The 22,222-nt window shown below is 41.0% G+C and overlaps 2 protein-coding genes across 3 annotated transcripts in view; one reads left to right on the plus strand and one right to left on the minus strand.

Annotated features, from left to right (window-relative positions):
- Positions 1–312: 312 nt before the first annotated feature.
- LOC136943041 (NACHT, LRR and PYD domains-containing protein 3-like) lies at positions 313–17,975 on the plus strand. Its single transcript, XM_067236189.1, has 8 exons — positions 313–421; positions 4,176–4,494; positions 4,898–6,710; positions 6,855–7,022; positions 9,541–9,711; positions 14,486–14,659; positions 15,578–15,624; positions 16,347–17,975. The coding sequence occupies exons 2-8, from the start codon at positions 4,185–4,187 to the stop codon at positions 16,880–16,882; spliced, it is 3,219 nt and encodes a 1,072-aa protein (XP_067092290.1). The 5' UTR covers positions 313–421; positions 4,176–4,184; the 3' UTR covers positions 16,883–17,975.
- Positions 17,976–18,416: 441 nt separating this feature from the next.
- The window catches only part of LOC136942585 (uncharacterized), a 29,446-nt gene continuing 25,640 nt past the window's right edge, over positions 18,417–22,222 (minus strand). The window contains exons 4-12 of one of the 2 annotated variants that reach the window (XM_067235576.1): positions 21,467–21,671; positions 21,276–21,366; positions 21,091–21,203; positions 20,909–20,953; positions 20,655–20,702; positions 20,481–20,552; positions 20,067–20,272; positions 19,755–19,914; positions 18,417–18,567 (exon numbers count right to left, since the gene is read on the minus strand). In XM_067235576.1, coding sequence (XP_067091677.1) covers positions 18,473–18,567; positions 19,755–19,914; positions 20,067–20,272; positions 20,481–20,552; positions 20,655–20,702; positions 20,909–20,953; positions 21,091–21,203; positions 21,276–21,366; positions 21,467–21,671 — 1,035 coding nt within the window. In that variant the 3' untranslated portion in view covers positions 18,417–18,472. Of the gene's footprint in view, positions 18,568–19,754; positions 19,915–20,066; positions 20,273–20,480; positions 20,553–20,654; positions 20,703–20,908; positions 20,981–21,090; positions 21,204–21,275; positions 21,367–21,466; positions 21,672–22,222 lie in introns of both variants that reach the window. The other variant, XM_067235568.1, reaches the window with a different exon arrangement.

Genomic DNA, 22,222 nt, shown 5'->3' on the forward strand with positions numbered 1-22,222 from the left:
CTTCTAATCTGTTATAGTTATGCATCTATAACTTATTTAGCTAACTGCTATTCCTGATGTTATTCACATTTGTGACATAATTGGAAAGCCTAAGGTTTCCTCTCAAATGGACAAAGTATAAGTGTAAAATAAATACAATGGGCAGTATTGCACAGTCACTAGTCCAAAACCAATGTCAATAAAAGAGTAGACCTTTCTAACTGGACGAATCCCTCAGTGTTTAACCCTGGTCACTTCTTGTGTGACCAGGGTGTTCTTTGTGTTGCTTTCCCTTTTCCTCTTTATGTTACTGCTCTGTTTCAGTTGGTTTCCCTCTTCCTCTTTATGTTACTCGTCAGTTTGGGTAACACAGCTCAATGAGAGAGCCATTTCTCAACATGTGCACTCCCAACCTGCACTCATAAAGAGAAGACGCAATACAGTAAGTGTAATGTACGTTATTTTATTGACAGCAACAGAGGAGATTTTATGAAATGATTTACAGAATTCCATGCACCTCAATCAATTGACTTGGTGAAAAACACTGTTGGGTGCTTGTTGTTTACTGTGATGATTCACTATGATGGGAAGTTACCTGCTGTAGACGTTCAGACCTTCAATCAACATAGATCTAGTTAAAACGCACGTTCTGGTGGGTCAACAGACCAAAAGACTGAAGTTACCAGACTCCAGACTATGGTGTGTGTGAAATATTTACATTAAGTTTGCAAAAAAAACCTACAATGTGTTTTTTATATTTATCTTATGAAAGCAGTGATAGACGATCGTCTATCACAGATCACAGAGTAACGATCACTCGTTACTCTGTGATCTGGCTAACTGCAGAATGTTCCTTGAATCTGACCACTGAAATACTGTACAACTATACACTTCTGATACGTGGTTAGTTAAACAACAGTGAAGGGAGTGTGAGTTTGGGTTAGGTTGGTTATAGGTGCTGATCTGTGGGCATCTGTGAAGCCCTCTGCGACATTGCTCATTAAAAATGTGCTTTTGAAAAGAGCTATACACATGAATACAATTAATTAATGTGCGAGGCATCAGAATACGTATAGGAGTATTGGAAGTGTTATGCCACAAAACAAAGTGCTGGCAGCAAAGCGGAGTGGTGATGGTGAAGGCAGGGTGAGAGAAGAGCCTGCTCTTCAACAGGTAGGCAGGCTACATATAGAGGTGTGTAAAGGCTTGGTGGATTAGACTACACAAAAGTCTGCACAGGTGTGCTGGATTAGACTACATAGAGACCTGTACAGTTGTGGTGGATTAGAATACCCAGAGACCTGTACATGTGTGGTGGATTAGACTACATAGAGACCTGTACATGTGTGGTGGATTAGACTACATAGAGACCTGTACAGGTGTGGTGGATTAGACTACATAGAGACCTGTACATGTGTGGTGGATTAGACTACATAAAGACCTGAACAGGTGTGGTGGATTAGACTACATAGAGACCTGTACAGGTGTGGTGGATTAGACTACATAGAGACCTGTACAGGTGTGGTGGATTAAACTACATAGAGGTCTGTACATGTGTGGTGGATTAGACTACTGTCAGAAATATTAATCTATCAAGCATTGCAGTCAGTCAGTCGGTGAACAAGTTTAAGAAAGCTTTATTGCTTGCGGCCGCAAGGAGACAAAACATCACACGCCATTGTGCTACAAAGTTTGTCTGCTAGCATGTTGTGCTAGCAACCTATTTAAACAGAACCGCTCATGACAGTTATTGGCTAAAACAAAGGCATGCAAATGTCCCATGGCTCTTCTTTCATTGGCTCCCTTGCATAGACCTGGCGCGCGTGTGTGCGTGCGTGTGTGCATCCCTTGCAATGGACATTTACGACATCAACCCTAGTTGAATCTCTGGTTCTGGTGTCATAAAAGCTCAACCCCCCAAACATCCTCTCAGCCTTAGTCCTCAGCCCCAAGATAAAGGTCTTGTATGTGTACCCAGAGTTCAGATTTGGGGGTAGGCCTCTCTTTGCACACAAGGAATGCTGAATACAGTATCATTCTTATACAGGATAAGAGTTACATCTTTAACTTTTCTGACAACTACATAGATACCTGTACAGGTGTGGTGGATTAGACTACATAGAGACCTCTACAGTTGTGGTGGATTAGATTACATAGAGACCTGTACAGGTGTGGATTAGACTACATAGAGACCTGTACAGTTGTGGTGGATTAGACTACATAGAGACCTGTACAGGTGTGGATTAGACTACATAGAGACCTCTACAGTTGTGGTGTATTAGACTACATAGAGACCTCTACAGGTGTGGTGGATTAGACTACATAGAGACCTCTACAGGTGTGGTGGATTAGACTACATAGAGACCTCTACAGGTGTGGTGGATTACACTACATAGAGACCTCTACAGGTGTGGTGGATTACACTACATAGAGACCTCTACAGGTGTGGTGGATTAGACTACATAGAGACCTCTACAGGTGTGGTGGATTAGACTACATAGAGACCTCTACAGGTGTGGTGGATTAGACTACATAGAGACCTCTACAGGTGTGGTGGATTAGACTACATAGAGACCTCTACAGGTGTGGTGGATTAGAATACATAGAGACCTCTACAGGTGTGGTGGATTAGAATACAGGGGGGGAGACAACCTATGTGTCAATGTATTCCATCGGTTGATAAATTGGTGTTGAGCAATATTTTGAGTCTTTGTCAGGCTGCGTTCACACCACGGCTGATTGTGGCCCAAATCCGATTTAATTTCTCATGTGTGGACATAGGTCTGTTAATTGGATAATACTGTGAACAGCCCACAGTCCCTTGTATCCGATTTGGGACAGTTTCACATGTGATTTTAAATCGGATACAGGTCTGATGTTTGGCAATACGACCTTAGTCTGAACAGTCAAATCAGAATCCATGCGACTGACTACGTCACCCTTGATGGAGGAGAAATAGAAAAATAGAGAAAACTCAGAGGGGCAGTGAAGCAGATAATATAAAAAATGGAACAGCATATGAGGACCAATAGAAAAGCCCACACTCCATTTACACCCATTCAGTTTGATTTTATACAGTCCTGTGTGGATCTTTGTTTGATCTGCAGACTCACACTTCCTGACTACCTCCACCTGTATCTCCCTCCAGCTCTCCTCCACCTGACTACCTACACCTGTATCTCCCTCCAGCTCTCCTCCACCTGACTACCTACACCTGTATCTCCCTCCAGCTCTCCTCCACCTGACTACCTCCACCTGTATCTCCCTCCAGCTCTCCTCCACCTGACTACCTCCACCTGTATCTCCCTCCAGCTCTCCTCCACCTGACTACCTTGACCTGTATCTCCTTCCAGCTCTCCTCCACCTGACTACCTCCACCTGTATCCCCCTCCAGCTCTCCTCCACCTGGCTACTTTCACCTGTATAATAATAATAATAATCTGATAGCAAAACATTATCGAACAAGCCTATTGTGAAACAAATATGTTTAAAACAAAAATACTACTTTCATTATGCTGAGGTACGGTGAAAAGCGTAAGACATTTAAGCTATAATACGGCGTGCTGGTGATAAATCTTGCCTAGGGCGCAAAATGTGCTAGGACCGGTACTGCTGAGAACTATAGCATATACATTTTATAGTTAGAACAGTGGCATATTAGTTTCAATATTATTATTATTATTATGGCCAGATGTATATAGCTACAACAATTCAACATACTCATTTAGCAACATCTTTTGTCACTAAAACTCTATTTGTCAAGTAATATACTTTAGTTTACTAAGCAAGACACAATCCACTTGTCTTAGGTTAGCATAGGTTTATACGGTTAGTATAGGTTAGTTCAGCTACTGGTTGCACTATCGGTAATATTGCACTATTGTACTTCACTTGTCTTAGGTTAGTATAGGTTTATAAGGTTAGTATAGGTTATTATGTTTATTATTATTATTATTATGTATATTATGTGTATTTAGAGGTTTAGTATACTGTATTGAATATGGTATATTGTTGTATATTAGGAGGTTTACTATATTTTTGCTTATCATAGATGTACTATATGTTCTGTGTACTTACATGTTATGTGATACCTGGTTGCTTTGCGTTGTCTTGTCCTAAAGATTACAGTGCCCAGTCTGACCCTGTGTTGTTCTGTGCATATGACAATAAAATACTTGAACTTGAACTCTCTCCAGTAATCTACAATGGCCACAAGTGATATAGAACACCTCCTGGAAACTCTTGAGAAGCTAGGGAGAAAGGATCTGAAGACGTTTCACTGGCACCTGCAAAATACAATTCTGGATGGGTTTGATCCCATCCTAAAAAGCAAGTTGGAGGAAGCTGCCAGAACAGACACAGTGGATAGGATGGTGGAGACATACAGACTTGAAGGAGCTCTGAAGATCACTGCGGAGATCCTGAGGAAGATGAGGTTAATTGAGCTTGCTGAGTCGCTGAAGACTGAGACTGGAGGCTATGCTGCTCTTCCTGAGGAAAACCCCTCAGAGCATGGTAAATAATCTGACTGATTATTATCTGATGATATCAACTTGTAATTTAAAAGATAAAAAGCTGAATGACGGATAGTTAGATAGATGAAGTAAATTACATTTGGCAATAATTACAATCATAAAGACACCATACAAAATATAAATTACTTTTTCACAATCGATTTAAAACATTTTGGCCCAGTTTTCGGGACATGGATTAAGCTCAATGGAGATCTTCAATCAATTTTTCTCTGACATTAGGACGAGTCTTAATCCATATCCCGGAAACTGGGCCTATATTGAAGAGACTATGATATTAGGCTGCTAATTTGCTTTTTTAGAAATACCTTTATTTTCTTTTAATGATGTGAATTTGTTCAAACGTATTAAACAATGGAGTTCACATGTATATGTTCTTTCTGTAGATGAATATGCAGAAAACATCAAAGACAACAAACGCAAACATCAATTACTATTAAAATCTAAGTATGAAGAAATTGTTGATGGAATGAAACAGCATGGCAAGAAAATCTTTCTTGACAGTATCTACACAGAGCTCTACATCACAGAGGCTGGAGGTGGAGAGGTCAATGACCAACATGAAGTGCGACAGATTGAGGGAGAATACAGGAAGATTAGAGGGTCAGAGAAAACAATCAAATTCAACAACACCTTTAAATCCCAACATGAACAAAACAAACTTATCAGAACGGTTCTAACCAAGGGAATTGCTGGCATTGGCAAAACGTTTTCTTCACAGAAGTTTACTCTGGACTGGGCAAACGGAAAAGAAAACCAAGACATCGACTTCATTTTTCCACTCCCGTTTCGACAGCTGAATTTGTTTAAGGAAACGAAGCACACCTTGATTGATGTGATAAAAAAGTGCTTCAAAGAAATTGAGAAAGAGTTTCTTGTTGTCATTTTCACAAAGGGACAAAAAAACAGGAAACAATTGAAAGTTTTGTTTATCTTGGATGGTCTTGATGAGTTCCAGATGCCCCTCGACTACGAGAACTATGAGAGCTGTGAAGATATCACAGAGCCAAATACTATAGATGTGCTGCTGACAAACCTGATCATGAAAGATCTGCTTCCTTCTGCTCTTCTCTGGATAACGTGCCGACCCGCAGCAGCCAATGAGATTTCTGAGCGTGTTGACCTGGTGACAGAGGTACGAGGGTTCAATGACCCACAGAAGGATGAGTACATCATGAAGAAATGCAGTGATGAGATCCTGGCCAAGAGAATTCTCTCACACATCAAGACATCAAGAATGCTCTACATCATGTGCCACATACCAGTCTTCTCTTGGATTACTGTTACAGTCCTTGAAGACATGCTGAGAACAGAGAAGAAAGAGAAGATGCCCAAGACCCTGACTGAGATGTACGCAACCTTCCTGGTGTTACAGACCAAACAGAAGAAGGTGAAGTATGCTGGGAAAACTGAGACTGATCCACACTGGGATAAAGAGAGCATTCAGATCATTCTGTCACTGGGAAAACTGGCCTTTCACCAGTTGGACAAAGGCAACCTGATTTTCTATGAGAAAGATCTGACCGAGTGTGGCATTGATGTCTGTGATGCCTCAGTGTATTCAGGAGTGTTCACACAGATCTTCAGAGAGGATGGTAAAGTCTTCCAGGAAAAGGTGTTCTGCTTTGTCCATCTGAGCTTTCAGGAGTTTCTGGCTGCTGTGTTTGTGTTTCTCTCATTCATCAACAACAATGAGAATCTGATGTCTCTGTCCACCTCAGACACATCTGACATCCACCTCTACAAGAGAGCTGTGGACAAGGCCTTGCAGAGTAAGAATGGACACCTGGACCTTTTCCTCCGCTTCCTAGTGGGCCTCTCAATGGAGTCCAATCAGACTCACTTACGAGGCCTACTGACTCAGACAAGAAGCAACACACAGAGCCATGAGGAAACAGTCAAGTATCTAAAGTCGAAGATCAGAGAGGATCCCTCTGCAGAGAGATGCATGAATCTGTTCCACTGCCTGAATGAACTCAATGACCACTCTCTGGTGGAGGAGATCCAACACTACCTGAGCTCAGGAAGTCTCTCCAGTGTGAAAAAGAAGAAGCTCTCATCTACACAGTGGTCAGCTATGGTCTTTGTGTTGCTGACTTCAGAAGAGAAGAAGGATGTGTTTGACCTGACGAAATATTCCAGATCAGAGGAAGGTCTTCTGAGGCTGCTGCCAGTGGTCAAACACTCCAACACTGCTCTGTATGTAGGCATTTTGAACAATTTTTATAATAATAAAATCAACTATAATTAATAATAATACAACAGTAATTTTTAATGATCATATAATCCTGTCATATGTACTATGACTCTGATGATATCTTATGTTCTCCTAATGTCATTTAGGCTGAATGACTGTAACCTCTCAGAACGGTGCTGTGAAGTGTTGGCCTCAGCTCTCCCCTCCTCAGATCTTAGAGAGCTGATCCTGAGTAACAATCACCTGGCAGATTCAGGCATGAAGCTGCTCTCTGTTGGACTGGGGAATCCACACTGCAAACTGGAGACACTGAGGTCTGCATTCCTATGCTACATGACACACCAATATCTATTTTAAACCACACACTGGTTGTAACTTTGTGGTTTAGTCAAGGTACAAGGGGGTCAGCCAAATGATTTTCCACAATAATCCTCAAGGCAGAGTCATTCAAGTACAGGGCAGCAGGCAGGCTCGACGTCAAGGCAGGCATGAGGTCAGGACCAGGGGAACTAAGATGCAGAAAAGACAAAAAGAGGAAGAGAAAAACACGCTGGTACTGTAGCCTTGACAAACAAGAACTATTAACATACTACTTCATTATATTAATGTAGATTGACTTGGGCAGTGTGTTTTGTATCTGTCTGCTAGAGCAGTGGTTCCTAACCCACCTGATTCAAATGAATGGTCATAAGCAGGCTTCTGCAGAGCTGGATAACAACCTATTCATTTGAATCAGCTGTTTTGGAGAAGGAAAACATGAAAAACATCCAGGACATGGGTTCCATAAGGACCTGGGGGGTGTTCCATCAACGTCGATTAAGGAAAAGCGAGACTTATTTCGCCAAGTCTCACTTACTTTAGCGAGAGTTCCGTTCCATTAAGGTCGCTTATTTTAGTTCTAGCTACATAACCAAGGTAACTTATACTTCGGAACTAGCCTGATCCGTGTCAGGCTAAAAGTCAAGCTAAACTAAAATGTGTTGCAAATAGTTTCAAACAGGCGGAAACAGAATCTCAAAAGACAGTTCCGTCGAGTAAATTCCTGCGCGCAAACCACTTTAGTCCGTGTTCAGAAACATAAATTCAGACTTTTTGAAGTGCAGACATTAATGATTTAGCTACATGTTTACTTCATCTCCAAAAAATATATTAATTTAAATAAACAAGTTAAGTTGACATAAAATAAGGACTTTTAAAAACTAAGCAGAGCGTCTAGACAAGTTACAATGAATTATGGCGTATCTGTTCTTTGACAACTCTGTGGTGGTTGAAGGTGCTCAGATTATACAAAGAGTGTTTATCCCACCAGCCCCAAGGGTCTTCAGAGACAGAAGTAATGCTTCCCTGACCAGTATCTGTGGAAGAAGTATAGGTTCAGCAGGCCCAGCATAGTTTATCTAGATTTAATTGTCATTCTTAAAAAAAAAATACATAAATATATATATGAAAAAGGTGCTGTTATGAAGTGCCCTTTATGCTGCCCCTACATGACAGTGTCCCAAATGTTGCCCTTTCCAAAAAAGACAATTAGATTCTGTGCCCAACAGTCTCCCCTAATGTTCCCAGTAGGGCATGCTTTCCCAAAGTGAGGCTGTGACAACACTTGGCACAGCCACAGTCTGTCACTGTCCAAGCCCCCTCTGGATCTGTGGAGGCAGACTATGTTAATTGGAAATACTCGTAATATAATAATGATAGCCATGCTGAGCAATTTTAAATGACTGTTCTGCTAAACAAAGTGTGCAGTTTGGGTCACCTTCTGATCTAAAAAGTCATTGCTAGATCTGTGCAATACTAGTCATTTCAGTGAATCCCCATTTAAGTCATGGTTATCTTTCCCTTTTATCTTAAAGCTCAGCATTTAGCCTATCAGTTAATAAATGTGTGTGGCAAAGTTATTTTGAAGTAATTTTACATTTTGTTCAAGATGTGAAGACAAAAACATTATTAGCCCACATCAAGTGCAATTAACCATGGCCTTCTTCAGTGTTTTGAATTTTATCCTACAATTTTCAATTGCTGCCACGTTCTTTTTTGGGCTATTATTCTCAATCTCCTGTTGAGAATATCGGCCATAGGCTAGCCTACTGTCAGAACGGTTTCAGACAGCTCATCAAATTACGCTAATTATCAGTAGGCCTAAATGCATATATATATGTTAAGTAGATTTGGTAGGTCTACAATTTACGCATTTTAACGGTCGTAATAGTTTGACAAGTTGTCTCCCTTGCCATGTTAATTGCGGCAACATTGCCCTTTTTGGGGACAACTCCAAAAAAACTCAAAAAGTCAGTTTACGCTGCTGAAACAACACCCCTCTGCTGCTTTACACTATACTTTTTGCGACATAACTCGTTAACGGCTTGAGGCTTAAGTCTAAGTTGACGTTTACCCAAGTGAGACTTATTCGTGTTAGCGCGACTTGCGTTAGCGACGTTGATGGAACACCCCCCAGGGATGGGAACCACAGTGCTAGAGAGCTGTTGTCCATTTGTCCTCCATACTTGCATCACGGGTTGTCGGTCTGAAATAGCCAGAAAGGTGTGCTACCTTACTGACAGACCTGCTTTTGGATGTAGTATGTAATACATTATAGGTGTATTGTACTACTTTGTACCTGGATGTACAATTTCTGAGCAACTATAGGAAGGTAGAATTCCATTTTAGATTTTGTTTTAAGGGGGGAAAGTCTACCAACCTGGACAGACAGTCCTCTGACTGATCAAACCTTCTTGGTGTTTGAAAGGAATGTAATAAGACTCATATTCTTTATTTCTACCTCCAGAGAGGGTAGCAGTGTTTTTAAATCCTTCTTATGATAACCTTCTACAGGCTGTCAAGTTGTCACATCACAGAGGAAGGCTGTGCTTCTCTGAGCTCAGCACTGAATTCAACCTCCTTCCTGAGACAATTAGACCTAAGTAACAATGATCTGAAGGACACTGGGATGAAGCTGCTCTCTTTTGGACTGGGGAATCCACTCTGCAAACTGGAGACACTGAGGTCTGTATTTATGTTCAACATGAGACAATAGTTAAGACAAAAATAGTATAATCACACAATTTATTTATAAGGTTGAATTAGACAACATAAAACACTGAAATGTGAAGTCATGGCTTCAGCAGAGATGGAACTGGAGGTACTGTCATTTGCAGCACCTTTATAGACTTTGTAAATGAAATTAGTGGCACACATTATCTCAATTTTCCATTGTGTACCTGTGTGTCTGTGGTTGTTGTGATGTTTAATTTTTCTGATACCTTTTACGAATGGTTAGGTTACTCGGAAAAGCAGCCATGTTTGACCGCTTAGACAACACAAGGGTTAAAATATACTCTTCATCATATTATTGTACATTTACATGAGCATTGAGTTTTGCATCTGGCAGCTGCTTGATGCCTCTTCCACTGCATGAAGGGTTTTGGATTAGAAATATCAAGAAAAGTGTGCTTGGTGTATTATACTACAATGCAACTGGATATTTACATTTCTTCTGACATACTTTACTTCTTAGGATGGTAGTATTACATTTGAAATGCAAGGATAGTCAACAAGGTGTCATAGTGCCAAGTAAGATCTCGAACACATATTTGCTCTTTAAAATATATTGCCTTTGTATACTACTACTTCTTTTCTATTTCCTGTTTTTATCTCTCAGCACATCAGTGGCGATTTCTTTAAGACTGCAAGGGAAACTCAGCGTCCCCTAAAATGTAAAAAAATTAATGGTCAAATATTTACTGTTGTGTTAACATTTTAAATGCGTTAGAACACGTTCATATCGAAGACGAGTTCTTTCAGAATCAGCTACATAAATTAGCAGGTTGACTGACTGATTTCCTTCTCATACATTCCGGTAGCGTCACAGTGCATTTCCCTGTTGAAGCTCAGCTTCCATGGACTTCAATTGGGCAGCTTTTAACAGTTTTTTTCAGTGCTTCGAAACTACGGTCATTGGATGAATGCTGAGATTATGTCCCGCCTCGGACGCTCAGCGTCTCTGGGGGTGAATGGAGAAATGGATGCTGAGCTTCCGCGTGATGATTGGAGGGTCTGTCGAAAGACTGCATCCCCTTTTGATTGACAGTAATTTTGTACTACAAAAAGTCACCGAAGCTGCAGCAACCTATTTCTTGGTATTTGCTTGGCGAAATTACTAACCAATTTTCATCATACATTTCATACAATTATACACCACGTTCCTTGTTTCAGTTGAACCTAATTTCCACATTTCCTCCTTGATTAATATTGTTTTGTTAGATCGTTCGTTCATTCAGTAGGCTAGGCTAGTGTCGTAGGGGTGAACTAGCCAGTGAAAAGCCAAATAAATAAAACATTTTTAGGATGTAGGCCGAAAATGAGCTTCCCCTCTTTGAAAGACCAGCAGCCGCCACTGCAGCACATCTGAGGATCATTGGTATACTGCCCCACGCTTTTTGTTGGTATTGCAGTGTGCGTATGGGCCAGGGAGATGTGCACAAAATACGCACGAAACAAACGCAGGATACATGCGGTAGCCATTCAGCGTATGCGCACACATACTTAGCGTTCGGCCTTAAGTGTATGTATAATATATAAAGACATAGGCATGATGGTGTTAAAATATTAACTGTATTCCATGAACAGCATCTGAATATAGCAGTTCATATTCTCCAGGTGGGTCAGGATGGAGTGCAGAGGCTGCACTGGTTATGTTTGACCTACCATAGGTCAAACATAACCTAAATACTAATATAAACATAAATACTAATATGCATTATTACATTTTCTGCATACTTTTAGTTGATTTCACTTCCATTTAATTTCCTTTACATTTTTGAGAAGAACTTGCCGTTATTTTACTATGCAAATATTGTTCAATAGCATGAACTGTTTGTTGGCATGCTCTGTCCATGTTATCTCTGGTTGGCCATGTTGCTTGTTAACAATAGCTGTGTTCGACTTCATGCAGCGCCGGCGGCGTCGACAGCCGGCTGCAGCCGGCTGACTTGAAGCTATATGGTCAGAAAATTCAAAGCCTCAAAATAATTGAATATCTTAAAGTTAAAGTCAAAATAATATTACCAGCCAGTTCAGAACAAAATAAGTTTACTGAGGTGTTTTACAGTAATTGAGAAGCATCTTACCTCAGGATTACCACAGGAAATGTTCAGTGTATAAACCAGCACAATTTGTAGACCATAAGTACGTTTGACTTCATGCAGCGCTGCAGCCGGCTGCAGTCTGCTGACTTGAAACAGTGAATTCTGGTTAGACTTTTTGTCCGACTTGAGACGGCGCCAAGGCTAGGTAACTGTTACGTATCCATCAAAGTACCGTGAGATCGATTCGAGAACAGCCGGCTGTGCAGCCGAGCGCATTTTCTCAAGAGCAACTGCACGGGTTCTAATGACGACACAGCTATTTCATGATTGGCCAGACTCAAACACGACAACTTTGACGCGTGTTTTGTATTTATTCCAAAGAACTTATATTGACTATATTGTGCTTCTATACTCTTTGTTTATTCTGACACCTTCAGTTTCGGACCAAACTGTTTAATTGAATTAAATATTTGTTGAAGGGTTTTAGTCCGCCTCTTCACTAACGGAAATATTACGTTTAATTGAGTTCTGGTTGTATTATCAATCTGCAGATTGGAGAAAGAGTTTAACATAGCCCAATACATAAAATGAAAAATTTCAGTGCACTGGTTTGTGCAAGTTCTAATGCAAAAACAATTAAATTCTTAACCATGCAGTTCGTCAGCGATAAAGTAAGCAAACAGCGCTTGATTGGCCATGACTGACGTCAATGCAGCAAACCACAGGAAGCAGGAATGTCCGACTTTAAGGAGGCGTTTTTAACTCCTCCTCGACTGCAAGCGGCAACTCTCGCCGGTCATTTCATGCAGCCACAGTCGATGTCGAACGCACCTAATATTTCTTGGCTCTAACACACCTGATTCAGATGCATGTTCGTTACAAGGCTTCTACAGAGCTAGATAACGACCCATTTATTTGAATCAGATGTGTTGGAGCAGGGAAACTTCTAAAACATGCAGGACAGGGGTTCCCAGAGGACAGGGTTAAGAACCACTGCTCTAAATTAACCCAATAGAATTGTCATAGCTCAATTAGTTAACAGTACCATTGTGCAAAAACATATGAATTGACCAGAATTTATGTACCTAAATCCAATCTATCCTGATGCAAAAACCATGTTTACAAATGCATTGGTTGAAGTATTGGCGACAGGGTCTGGTGAAAAGGTGCCTTTTTACTGTTCTACTTTTCTTGCATATTGAAAAAGTTAAAGTGTTGAAGAAGTCACTCAATATAATAAACAACATGTTTAGTATCACTAAATACTCTTTTTTTTACTCTTTTGTTGTTGCTTGTTTAGCAAAGCTTCCAGTTGAGTTGTGGCACAGCCACACTTATAGTGCAGATAGTCAAATAACCCCATAGTCTTCACACAGGGACGTTGTTATTGACATCTAATAATCGCTAGATGGCACTTCTTTATCACAGCCAAGGCAGGTTCGGAAACTGAACTGGCCTTCGTCAATCGCACTAATTTCCGTGTTGATAGTCGGTGACTATTTTCTTAGAACGTTTGTTGTCTAGCCCTTCAATCAGCAAAATTACATTTATTATAAAGGATGTCACACATTGCAGGTTTGACTGTAGTTGGTCTATAAATGTGTAATCCGACATTATCAACATTCTATTGTCGGCTGACAATGATCACATGGTTTTACCAATCAAAAGTATAAACACACAGGAACATCATCAACATTCAGTGGTCAGATAAATTCAGTCATCCTGGCAAAACATTTATTGTTCTTCATTTATAGTCAGGGCACGGTATAAGTATTGCAATATGAGAGGTCCCAGTGTGGATCTTGGGTTGCACACTAACTTGTTTGAACCCTAACTAAAAATAACTGAAATTTGTCCTTTTATTTATTACTGTAACCTTGGCATCCCAGGTCCCAGTGTGGATCTTGCATTAGCAGCAGAGCATATTGTGTGCACACACAATTTTAATTTTATAAACCAAGTTGGCAGCCCTTCTACAACAACTAAAGGGACAGATAATAGACAGTGAACATTAGCCTTTAATTGCTGTAATTGTTTTGTATGTACGCTGTGTTTGTCTGTGTAGAAAGTGCAATATCCCATCCTAATCACCAAGTAATGAATTGGCAGATTTGGTCTAGAGTCAAGTACCCTTAACCTTAAACTTAATGTTTCACAAGTAGTCTTGTCAACTTTCAAGCACACCTTCTGCGTGTTTAGCTTACATTTCTGTCATCTTTCAGGCTGATTGGAAGGTGCGATATCCCATCCCCCCCTTCTAATGATCGATTGCATAGTGAACCATTGGATTTGGTCTCAACAGTTCCTTTCAATGTCTCAAATCCAGTTACCCAACGTTATAACTATAGCCTATATATTGAAGGGAACTTGAGGGAGTGATGATGTGAACTAAAATAGATTTTTATGGAACTGCTATAGACCTGACTGATTTTTTTGGTTCATTCAAGTCAGGTTTGGGACTTTAATCTCATTATTTTGGGGGAACAGGCCTCTGGTCCTGAGGTTCCATAGAACTACTACCATTAAACTGAACACAAACAAAACCTTCCTGAACTGGGGGGAAAAGGTCACTCTGTCTAATGAGGGAATGCAGCTATGACAGCACCTGCCAAATGAACCCCTCTGTGCTGACTCACTCTGGAGAGTGAGTCACCCAGATTGATTCCGTCATAATATTGATCCTCTTTCTACAGGCTGTCAGGCTGTCTGGTCACAGAGGAAGGCTGTGCTTCTCTGGGCTCAGCTCTGAGGTCCAACCCCTTCCACCTGAGGGAACTGGACCTGAGCTACAATCATCCAGGAGAAAAAGGATTGAAGCAGCTCTCTGCTGGACTGGAGGATCCACAATGCAGACTGGAGAAACTCAAGTAAGGAGATGTTTGTTTTATACTGTATACCTCCTAATGTAATGTTGCTTAACACTGAATATACATCTAATTATGTTAATAGGCCTTGCATTTCATGAGGATACAATTAAAAACTGCATGTTTATTTAGAACACTGGGTTAGTAACAGGTAAACACTTTATAATCTACAATATAGTGCAGTTATGATTGTATAGCTGTAATCAAATCAATCTGTGCTGTCGAGGTTGACCTCCTCGTAATGCCCAGTCATGCTCTGTTATAAAGGACAAGAATGTGCCAGTTGCTTTACTATTCATAATTTTTTCTCATCAGTTCAATGTACATGTCATACTCATTATTCTACACAAGAATATCAAAACAATGTACATGGGGACAGAACAGTGTAGTCTGTGGCAGTAAACAACATATCTCTATCATTCTGTGATGAAGAGCATTATGTTATACTGTACTTTAAACTATGTTCTGCAAATTATCTGGAGTATTGAGAACTTTCAACCCCCGCCCTGTCCTTTTGTATGTCATATGAATATGAAACAAAACAAAAGGTATGAGGGAAATGTTTTCCCTCATAACTTACGTGTTACGATAATCAAAACTGTCCTGACTCCTATGCTAGATTGCTTTAATCTATGCAAGCCGAACTAGCACTGTACTGCCAAAAAAAAATTTGTACATACACTGTACTCAGTGTTTGAATTAACTCACATCAGCTGTCCTGGAACCGATAACTCTGAGCTTCCCATCTCAGGGTTCAGCAAGTCAGAGTTCAGGGTTAGGCTCAGAGTTTGTAAAACCTGCTTTCTGGAATACACCTCTGATGATAAGAGAGAAACAACATGTTTCCTTAGAAAGTCAGTTGCTAAGTCACTTATCAACAGGTGAAGTGTATTTTCATCATTCCTCTGCTTATCCCTACAGTGTCGATCATGGTGGAGAGTGCTGGATCAAACCTGGCCTTAGGAAATGTGAGTGTTGACTGCTACTTGGTTCTACTAGACAGGGACATACAAGAGAAAATACCATTAGTGAATGTCAAAAAGGGACACACACACACTGTAAACACTACATTTAGAAGCAGTAATTTAACACTATTATCTGAATACTGTGTGTACGTCTGTGTGTGTTATGTCCCCTCCCTTCTTCCCCTCCCTTCCCCTCTCCCCTCCCCTCTCTCCTCCACCCCTCAATCCCCTCTCCTCTTCTCTCCTCCTCTCCTCTCATCCCCTACTCTCCTCCCCGCTGCCCCCTCCCTCCCCCCCCCTCCACCCCTCCATTCTCTCCTCCCTTCATCCCCTCTCCTCCTCCCCTCTGTTCTCCACCCCTCTCCTCCCCTCTGGATGAGGAGAGGAGTGGGATAGCGAGAGAAAGAAAAGGGGGAATGAAAGAAAATGTGGAAAGAACAGAAGGAGAATAGAAAGATTGAGTAATGATGGAGAGAGGGATGTGGAGGGAGAGAGGTAGCAGGTGAGGGAGTGAGAACAGAATGAGAGAGAGAGATAGAGGAAGGGTGGAGAGAGTGTGGTAGTCAGATACCAGTAGTAGGAAGGGTGGAGAGATAGTGGTAGTCAGATACCATGAAGAGGATGAAAAGGGGAGGGCAGGAAGAGGGAAATATTCTAATATGAATATTGATGAGTAATATACACAGTAAGACAGTAATATATTGTGTCTTGGTCTCCCCCATCAGATGCCTGTGAGCTCACACTGGACCCAAACACAGCACACAGATACCTCTCTCTGTCTGAGGAGAACAGAAAGGTGACATGCAGGATAGAGAAGCAGTCGTATCCTGATCACCCAGAGAGATTTGACTACCGTCTACAGGTGCTGTGTAGAGAGGGTCTGTCTGGGCGCTGTTACTGGGAGGCAGAATGGAGTGGAGGAACGGTTCATATAGCAGTGACCTATAAAGGAATCAGCAGGAGAGGAAGGGGTGATGGCTGTTGGCTTGGATTCAATAACAAGTCCTGGAGACTATACTGTGATGACTACAGTTACTCTGCCAGGCACAATAAGAAGTTCACTGTCATACCTGTCCCCTCCTCCAACTCCCACAGAGTAGGAGTGTATCTGGACTGGCCAGCCGGTACTCTGTCCTTCTACACAGTCTCCTCTGACACACTGACCCACCTGTACACATTCCACACCACATTCACTGAGCCCCTCTATCCAGGGTTTACTGTGTACAGTGGGTCTTCAGTGTCCCTCTGTAAGGTTGAATAGCCCACACACACTCACACACCATGGCCACATATGTGACACGCTCTTGTGAAAAGGAGCCGTTGTCAGTCACGGTCATTTTTACATTTTTTGCAGATTGTAAGCTTTCGAATAATGTTTCATACATTGAAATCAGAAAATATTTGAAGATACACATATCTGAATGTTGGTACACCTGGGATGCTCTAGCAGAGAAATCCCCCTTCAAAGATTCTAGACGTTTTCACGCCTTTTCTTAATAATTAAAAGTGCCGAGCACCAGTCATTTGTGTTTTATCCCCCAGTATTTTTTTGTTTTTGTTTTCAAAATCACACCAGGAAAAGTTAGTCTAAAGCTATTTTCCTCTTTCAATCGCTGCCGGCTGCACATTCGGCCATTTTTTTCTCTGTCTTTCAGGGCAGCGAACGTATGACAAAATCGTATGAAAAAAAGGACAAAATCTGCCGATTCATTACGGAGGGGGATATCACACTTTGTACAGACTAACAGCCTACATACGAAACATTGCAGCTATTATAGGCTGATCGACTTCTATGGGAACTGTGCTAGAAAGATAGCCTACTGAATGGAGTTGGGAAATAGTGGTAGAGTTTGCTTCTGTTATGACATAATGTTAAGTGTCGATTATCTGTCCTTCTAGTTGTTGTAGTTAGGCTTGATTTATCAAATGCTAATTTAGTTTGCACACATAATGCGCTACTGCTCATGCGGAACCTAAGATCCACTTTCCCATTGTTACAGTAATAAATAAAAGGAGGAATTTCTGAAGAAATGTGAGAACAAGTGACACTTGCATCTCATATTTGCATTAGGCCTACTTGGACCGTGCCCTGACCGTGCCCTGCTCCTCTCTCTCACCAACCGTCTCTGGAGGAGGGGATCCCTCTCTGAATTGCTCCTCCCAAGGTTTCTTCCATTCTTTTCTCCTGTTGAGAGTTTTTGGGAGTTTTTCCTTGTCTTCCTTGAGGGTTTAGGTTGGTTGAGGGGCAGTTCTATGGGCGTATGTGAAGCCCTCTGTGACATGCTTGCGTGTAAAAAAGGGCTATACAAATAAATTTGATTTGATTTGACAATAAGTGATGAACAATAAATGTTTTACCAGGATAATGAATGTTTATGATGTTCCTGTGTGTTTATTCGTTTGATTCGGGACAACTATGTGATTATTGTCAGCCGACACTAGAATGTTGATAATGTTGGATTACGCATTTATAGACCAAGCAGCCAACCCTCAACGTGTGTGATTCTTTAGCAGACGCTCTTATCCAGACGCTCTTATCCAGAGCGACTTACAGTAAGTACAGGGACATTCTCCCCGAGGCAAGTAGGGTGAAGTGCCTTGCCCAAGGACACATCGTCATTTGGTTTGCATAGCCGGGAATCGAACTAGCAACCTTCTGATTACTAGCCCGATTACCTAACCACTCAGCCATCTGACTCTGACTCCCACATACAGTATAAAAGACTTATATCAGCCTATACAGGATATAATTAGCCTGTAGTGAGCGGTAAATAAGACACAGCATGTACAATAAATTAAATATCAAATGTTTATTAAATATAGGCTCATCGTTGGAAATTGGAGGATTAGGCTATTTCCGTCCGGATGCCAATCTTAAAAAATCTTGGAGACACTTCTCAGCCTCGGCCTCAGTGGCATGCACCATGGGGTTTCTCATGGCAGCCCCTGCGAATGATAGAGGAGAGAAACAGGATTATTTGGTAGTTATAACAAAGCACGTACTTCTAGGCTACTCTGGTTATAATTCAGAGGGCGCCAAAAAGTGAGAACAGCTGGTGGACAGTCAGCAGCAGGAGACGCGCAAACCGTTCAAGAGCTTTCCAGGTAGGCTAATGGTAAATCCTCTGACGGTTATGTAGGGAGGTCAGCCAAACCACAAGGAGCCAGCATCTTGTCACACCTGAAGAGTCTGATGCGACCACATCAGACAAACCTAATCAGCCCTCTTGACACCCTCAGTATGCTGATTACCCACCAAACGCCGATGCAAAAGAAACATAGAGTTGGGGGGGGACCTTCCCAATCTGCATGTGAGGCCCTCCTGCTAGCTTTCAAGCTTCAAAGGACCTGCTTGAGACAACACATCTCCAGCAACCATTTGCTCTCCGTTTTTGAACACAGAATATACCATGATCAGAACTTTTGAGGAAAGTTCTTCAGACTTCACCTTTACCACAAGAGTAGAAGGTGGATAATTATGAGAGGGATATTTGTGTAATGTTTGTTTTAGTGTTGTGTTGTGAAATATTACATATTATCCATGTTTACCTTACTTGAATAAATTCATTGTAAAGATATTTTGACGTGTGCGTGTTCACTAATGTTACGATTGGCTCTACACTTAGAACAAATTCATTCCTAAAGATGAGACTGATTATTATTATATATTAAACATAGGATCCCTTAATGTCCTAAACCAATATTAAGGTGGTGCCCCAAGACTTTATTATAAATTAAGTATTTTTATCTTAAACGAGCTACGCTACATTTAAAGTATTCTTATTTAGCCCATGTATCCTTAATTATTTCCCTATAATATAGTTTGTATATTAGCTGAACTATGCGCTACGGTTAGCTTTATGCACATAGTTCAGCCAATTATATGAAGATGCTAGACTTATCCCAATGACTTAGCCACATACTGCTTAATTTAGCTAGACAGCAAAAGATAAGTCATAGAGCTAGCTGCTGTGTAGCTGGGTTTGCTAGTCTGTTTGCTCTGAGGCTCGATAACAGGTCAGGTGTTTAGGAAGATAAATGTAGGTTCTGGGAAAGTGAGTAATGGCGGCAAAGGAAATCACGCAGAAACATAATAAGACACATAGACATAGCCTACATTCTTATGTACTTACCAATAACTACTGCCGCACACCTTGAGGCTTTCAGGCCCCTCTTGTCTCCTCGGCCACACCAGTTAAGTTGTTTAGCCAAGCCATTGGCAAACATTTTTGGGGCAATTCTCCAGACAGTCTTTTTGATGGTCTGCCCTCCACTCTGGGACAGTACATTGATCTGAGAAAAATAATGTTCCAAACAAAGCAAAAGCTTTAAAGACAGTTTAGAGTAGTGATGCCCTTAGACACAAAGTAGCTATAATATTAGTTACTGTAACAATTTGTAAAAATGTATTATTTATTGAAGAATATTCAAGTCTACAATCTTACCATCTTTTTCCTATTTTCGGAGCTTTGGAGATGCTCCTCAAATCTGTCAAGGGCCTCTGTGTCCATGAGGGGAATTTGGAGGCAGTCATCCTCTTGCTGTGGCTGACCTCTGTGTCCACCCTGCACCAGGCTCTCCACCATGGACGTTAGATGGCCTATTCGAATGTCCATCTCCCGGATAGCCTCTTGTAGGACTCTTTCGAAGGCTGCATAAACAAGATGTGAGTATTGAAGTACTTTTTCTTGTGGTTTATATTTAGGCTCACCAGCCAAGTCACTTATTTATAACTATAATATTTTAGGTTCAGGAAGAAGGGATGAAATATATCACAATATGATAACATTTTGATACACAAGGATTCACAATAACGACAACAAACATGGGACCCCACATTTTCAGTGTGTTACACTTACGTGTGCACTGTGTGGTGGGATAACGCTGCCATCCCTGCAGTGTGTTTTCCCTCATAGAGAATTCTTCGACAACTGAAACCAAAGAACGTAGTCTCTTATCCAAAAAGATACATGTTTGCTGACAAAACTGAGTATCCTATGATGATTGTGAGGAGGAGCATAGGTCTATCTTACCATGGGTAGTAGGTGTTTGTCCCCATCTGCCTGGCTCAGGGTTATATTCTGTAGAACAGAAACAAGAAGAGCAGAAAAATGAAGAATTTAGTGTGTGATGTGGATTGTTGTTTTTTATGCATGGTTTATATTTGTTACTCAACAAGCTTCAATGGGTGGGTTGCATTGGGATGAGTGTGATGTACTGCTTGGAAAAATAAGTGATGGTATTATCACGCTCAGAATATGAAGATAAAGTTTAAGTATATACTCACGGGTGTTTGATGGGTTGGCTGCCCAGTCTTGCAGTGTAGCTAAGTCTATTGGTTTTTGAAATGACAGAGAAGCTGTTAAGAAAATACTTAAATAGTAAGACAGTTTGTGTCCTAATTGCTTAAATATAGGTGCTGTCACATAAGGACACCATGATTACAAACAATACTGATTTTGTTCCCACCATTTCGCTCTAGTTGTGGTGGTAAGGGGGGTGTTGGAGCATTGGGCAGCTTTTTTGGGGGGGCTGGACAGGAGTCTGGGGCCTCCTCTTCTGAAGAGGAATAGCTTTTTCTTCTACAAGATTAGAAGACATAAAGATTACATTTCTTTAGAATACACAAATATTTACATTCATTTCATACTCACTTTCTCTCTTTCTTTGCATTCTCATAATCTGACTGGATGTCAGACGTATAACAGGACTGCTTCCATCTGCATACAATGTTTTCAAAGGAATCTAAACAATAAAAATAAAAATTGATGTGGATTAGTGTTGCTTCAATATCTCTGGGCACAAATACAGTTGTGTATCACCCGTCAGTGTGTCTAATGTATACCTGTTTCATATAGGACCCTTGCTTGATGCCTTGTCCATCCTTTTTCTGGCTGTGGAACCTCAGCTTTTCTGATACTTTTCAGGATCCTGGTCTGGTCCTGATATGGAGGCCACCATGCCAAGCCATTTGTGTACCAGGACTTGGCAACTGGTCCAGTGTTCTTCTCCTCCACAAACTCCACAATGAGGAACATTTTGTCCCCTGCCTGCACCACCCGTGGGCCAGACCAAAATTTTGATTACTGGATTTTAAAGAGGTAAAATGCATTGGGTTGTCTAAATAACAAACAAAAAAGTAAATTCTTTCCACTGTTTACGTTCCTGTATCGCCCGCGTTACAAAAATGCTGCCCCCCCTTCCTCAGTTACGACGCACTAAATTCTAACAAATATATTTTTTAGACGCTACACATGTTATACATCATTGGAAAGCTACGATTCTTGTGCTTGTAGATATGTAAACCATTTCAAGATCGAGTCACAACAACAAGTTTAGTCAACGTCTTTGTCCAGTCACCACTTTGGTGTTGTTTACAAAGCCAAACATCTCTACTTACCCTCAAAGGTTCTGTGTCGTCCAGGTATGCAAACCACACATCAAAACTTGATCTGCGTACATTCCCAAGGGTTCAAAGTATCTAACCATGTAAAGTAATTCGACAAATACAATGTTTTACGTTCATGAATAGCCATTATCCTTTGTTTCATTATGCAAGTTAGCCGACGGAAGAAACAACTTGTTCACATTAAAGTGTTCT

Source organism: Osmerus mordax, chromosome 1 (genome assembly GCF_038355195.1).
Source record: "Osmerus mordax isolate fOsmMor3 chromosome 1, fOsmMor3.pri, whole genome shotgun sequence".
NCBI classification, from domain to species: Eukaryota; Metazoa; Chordata; class Actinopteri; order Osmeriformes; family Osmeridae; genus Osmerus; species Osmerus mordax.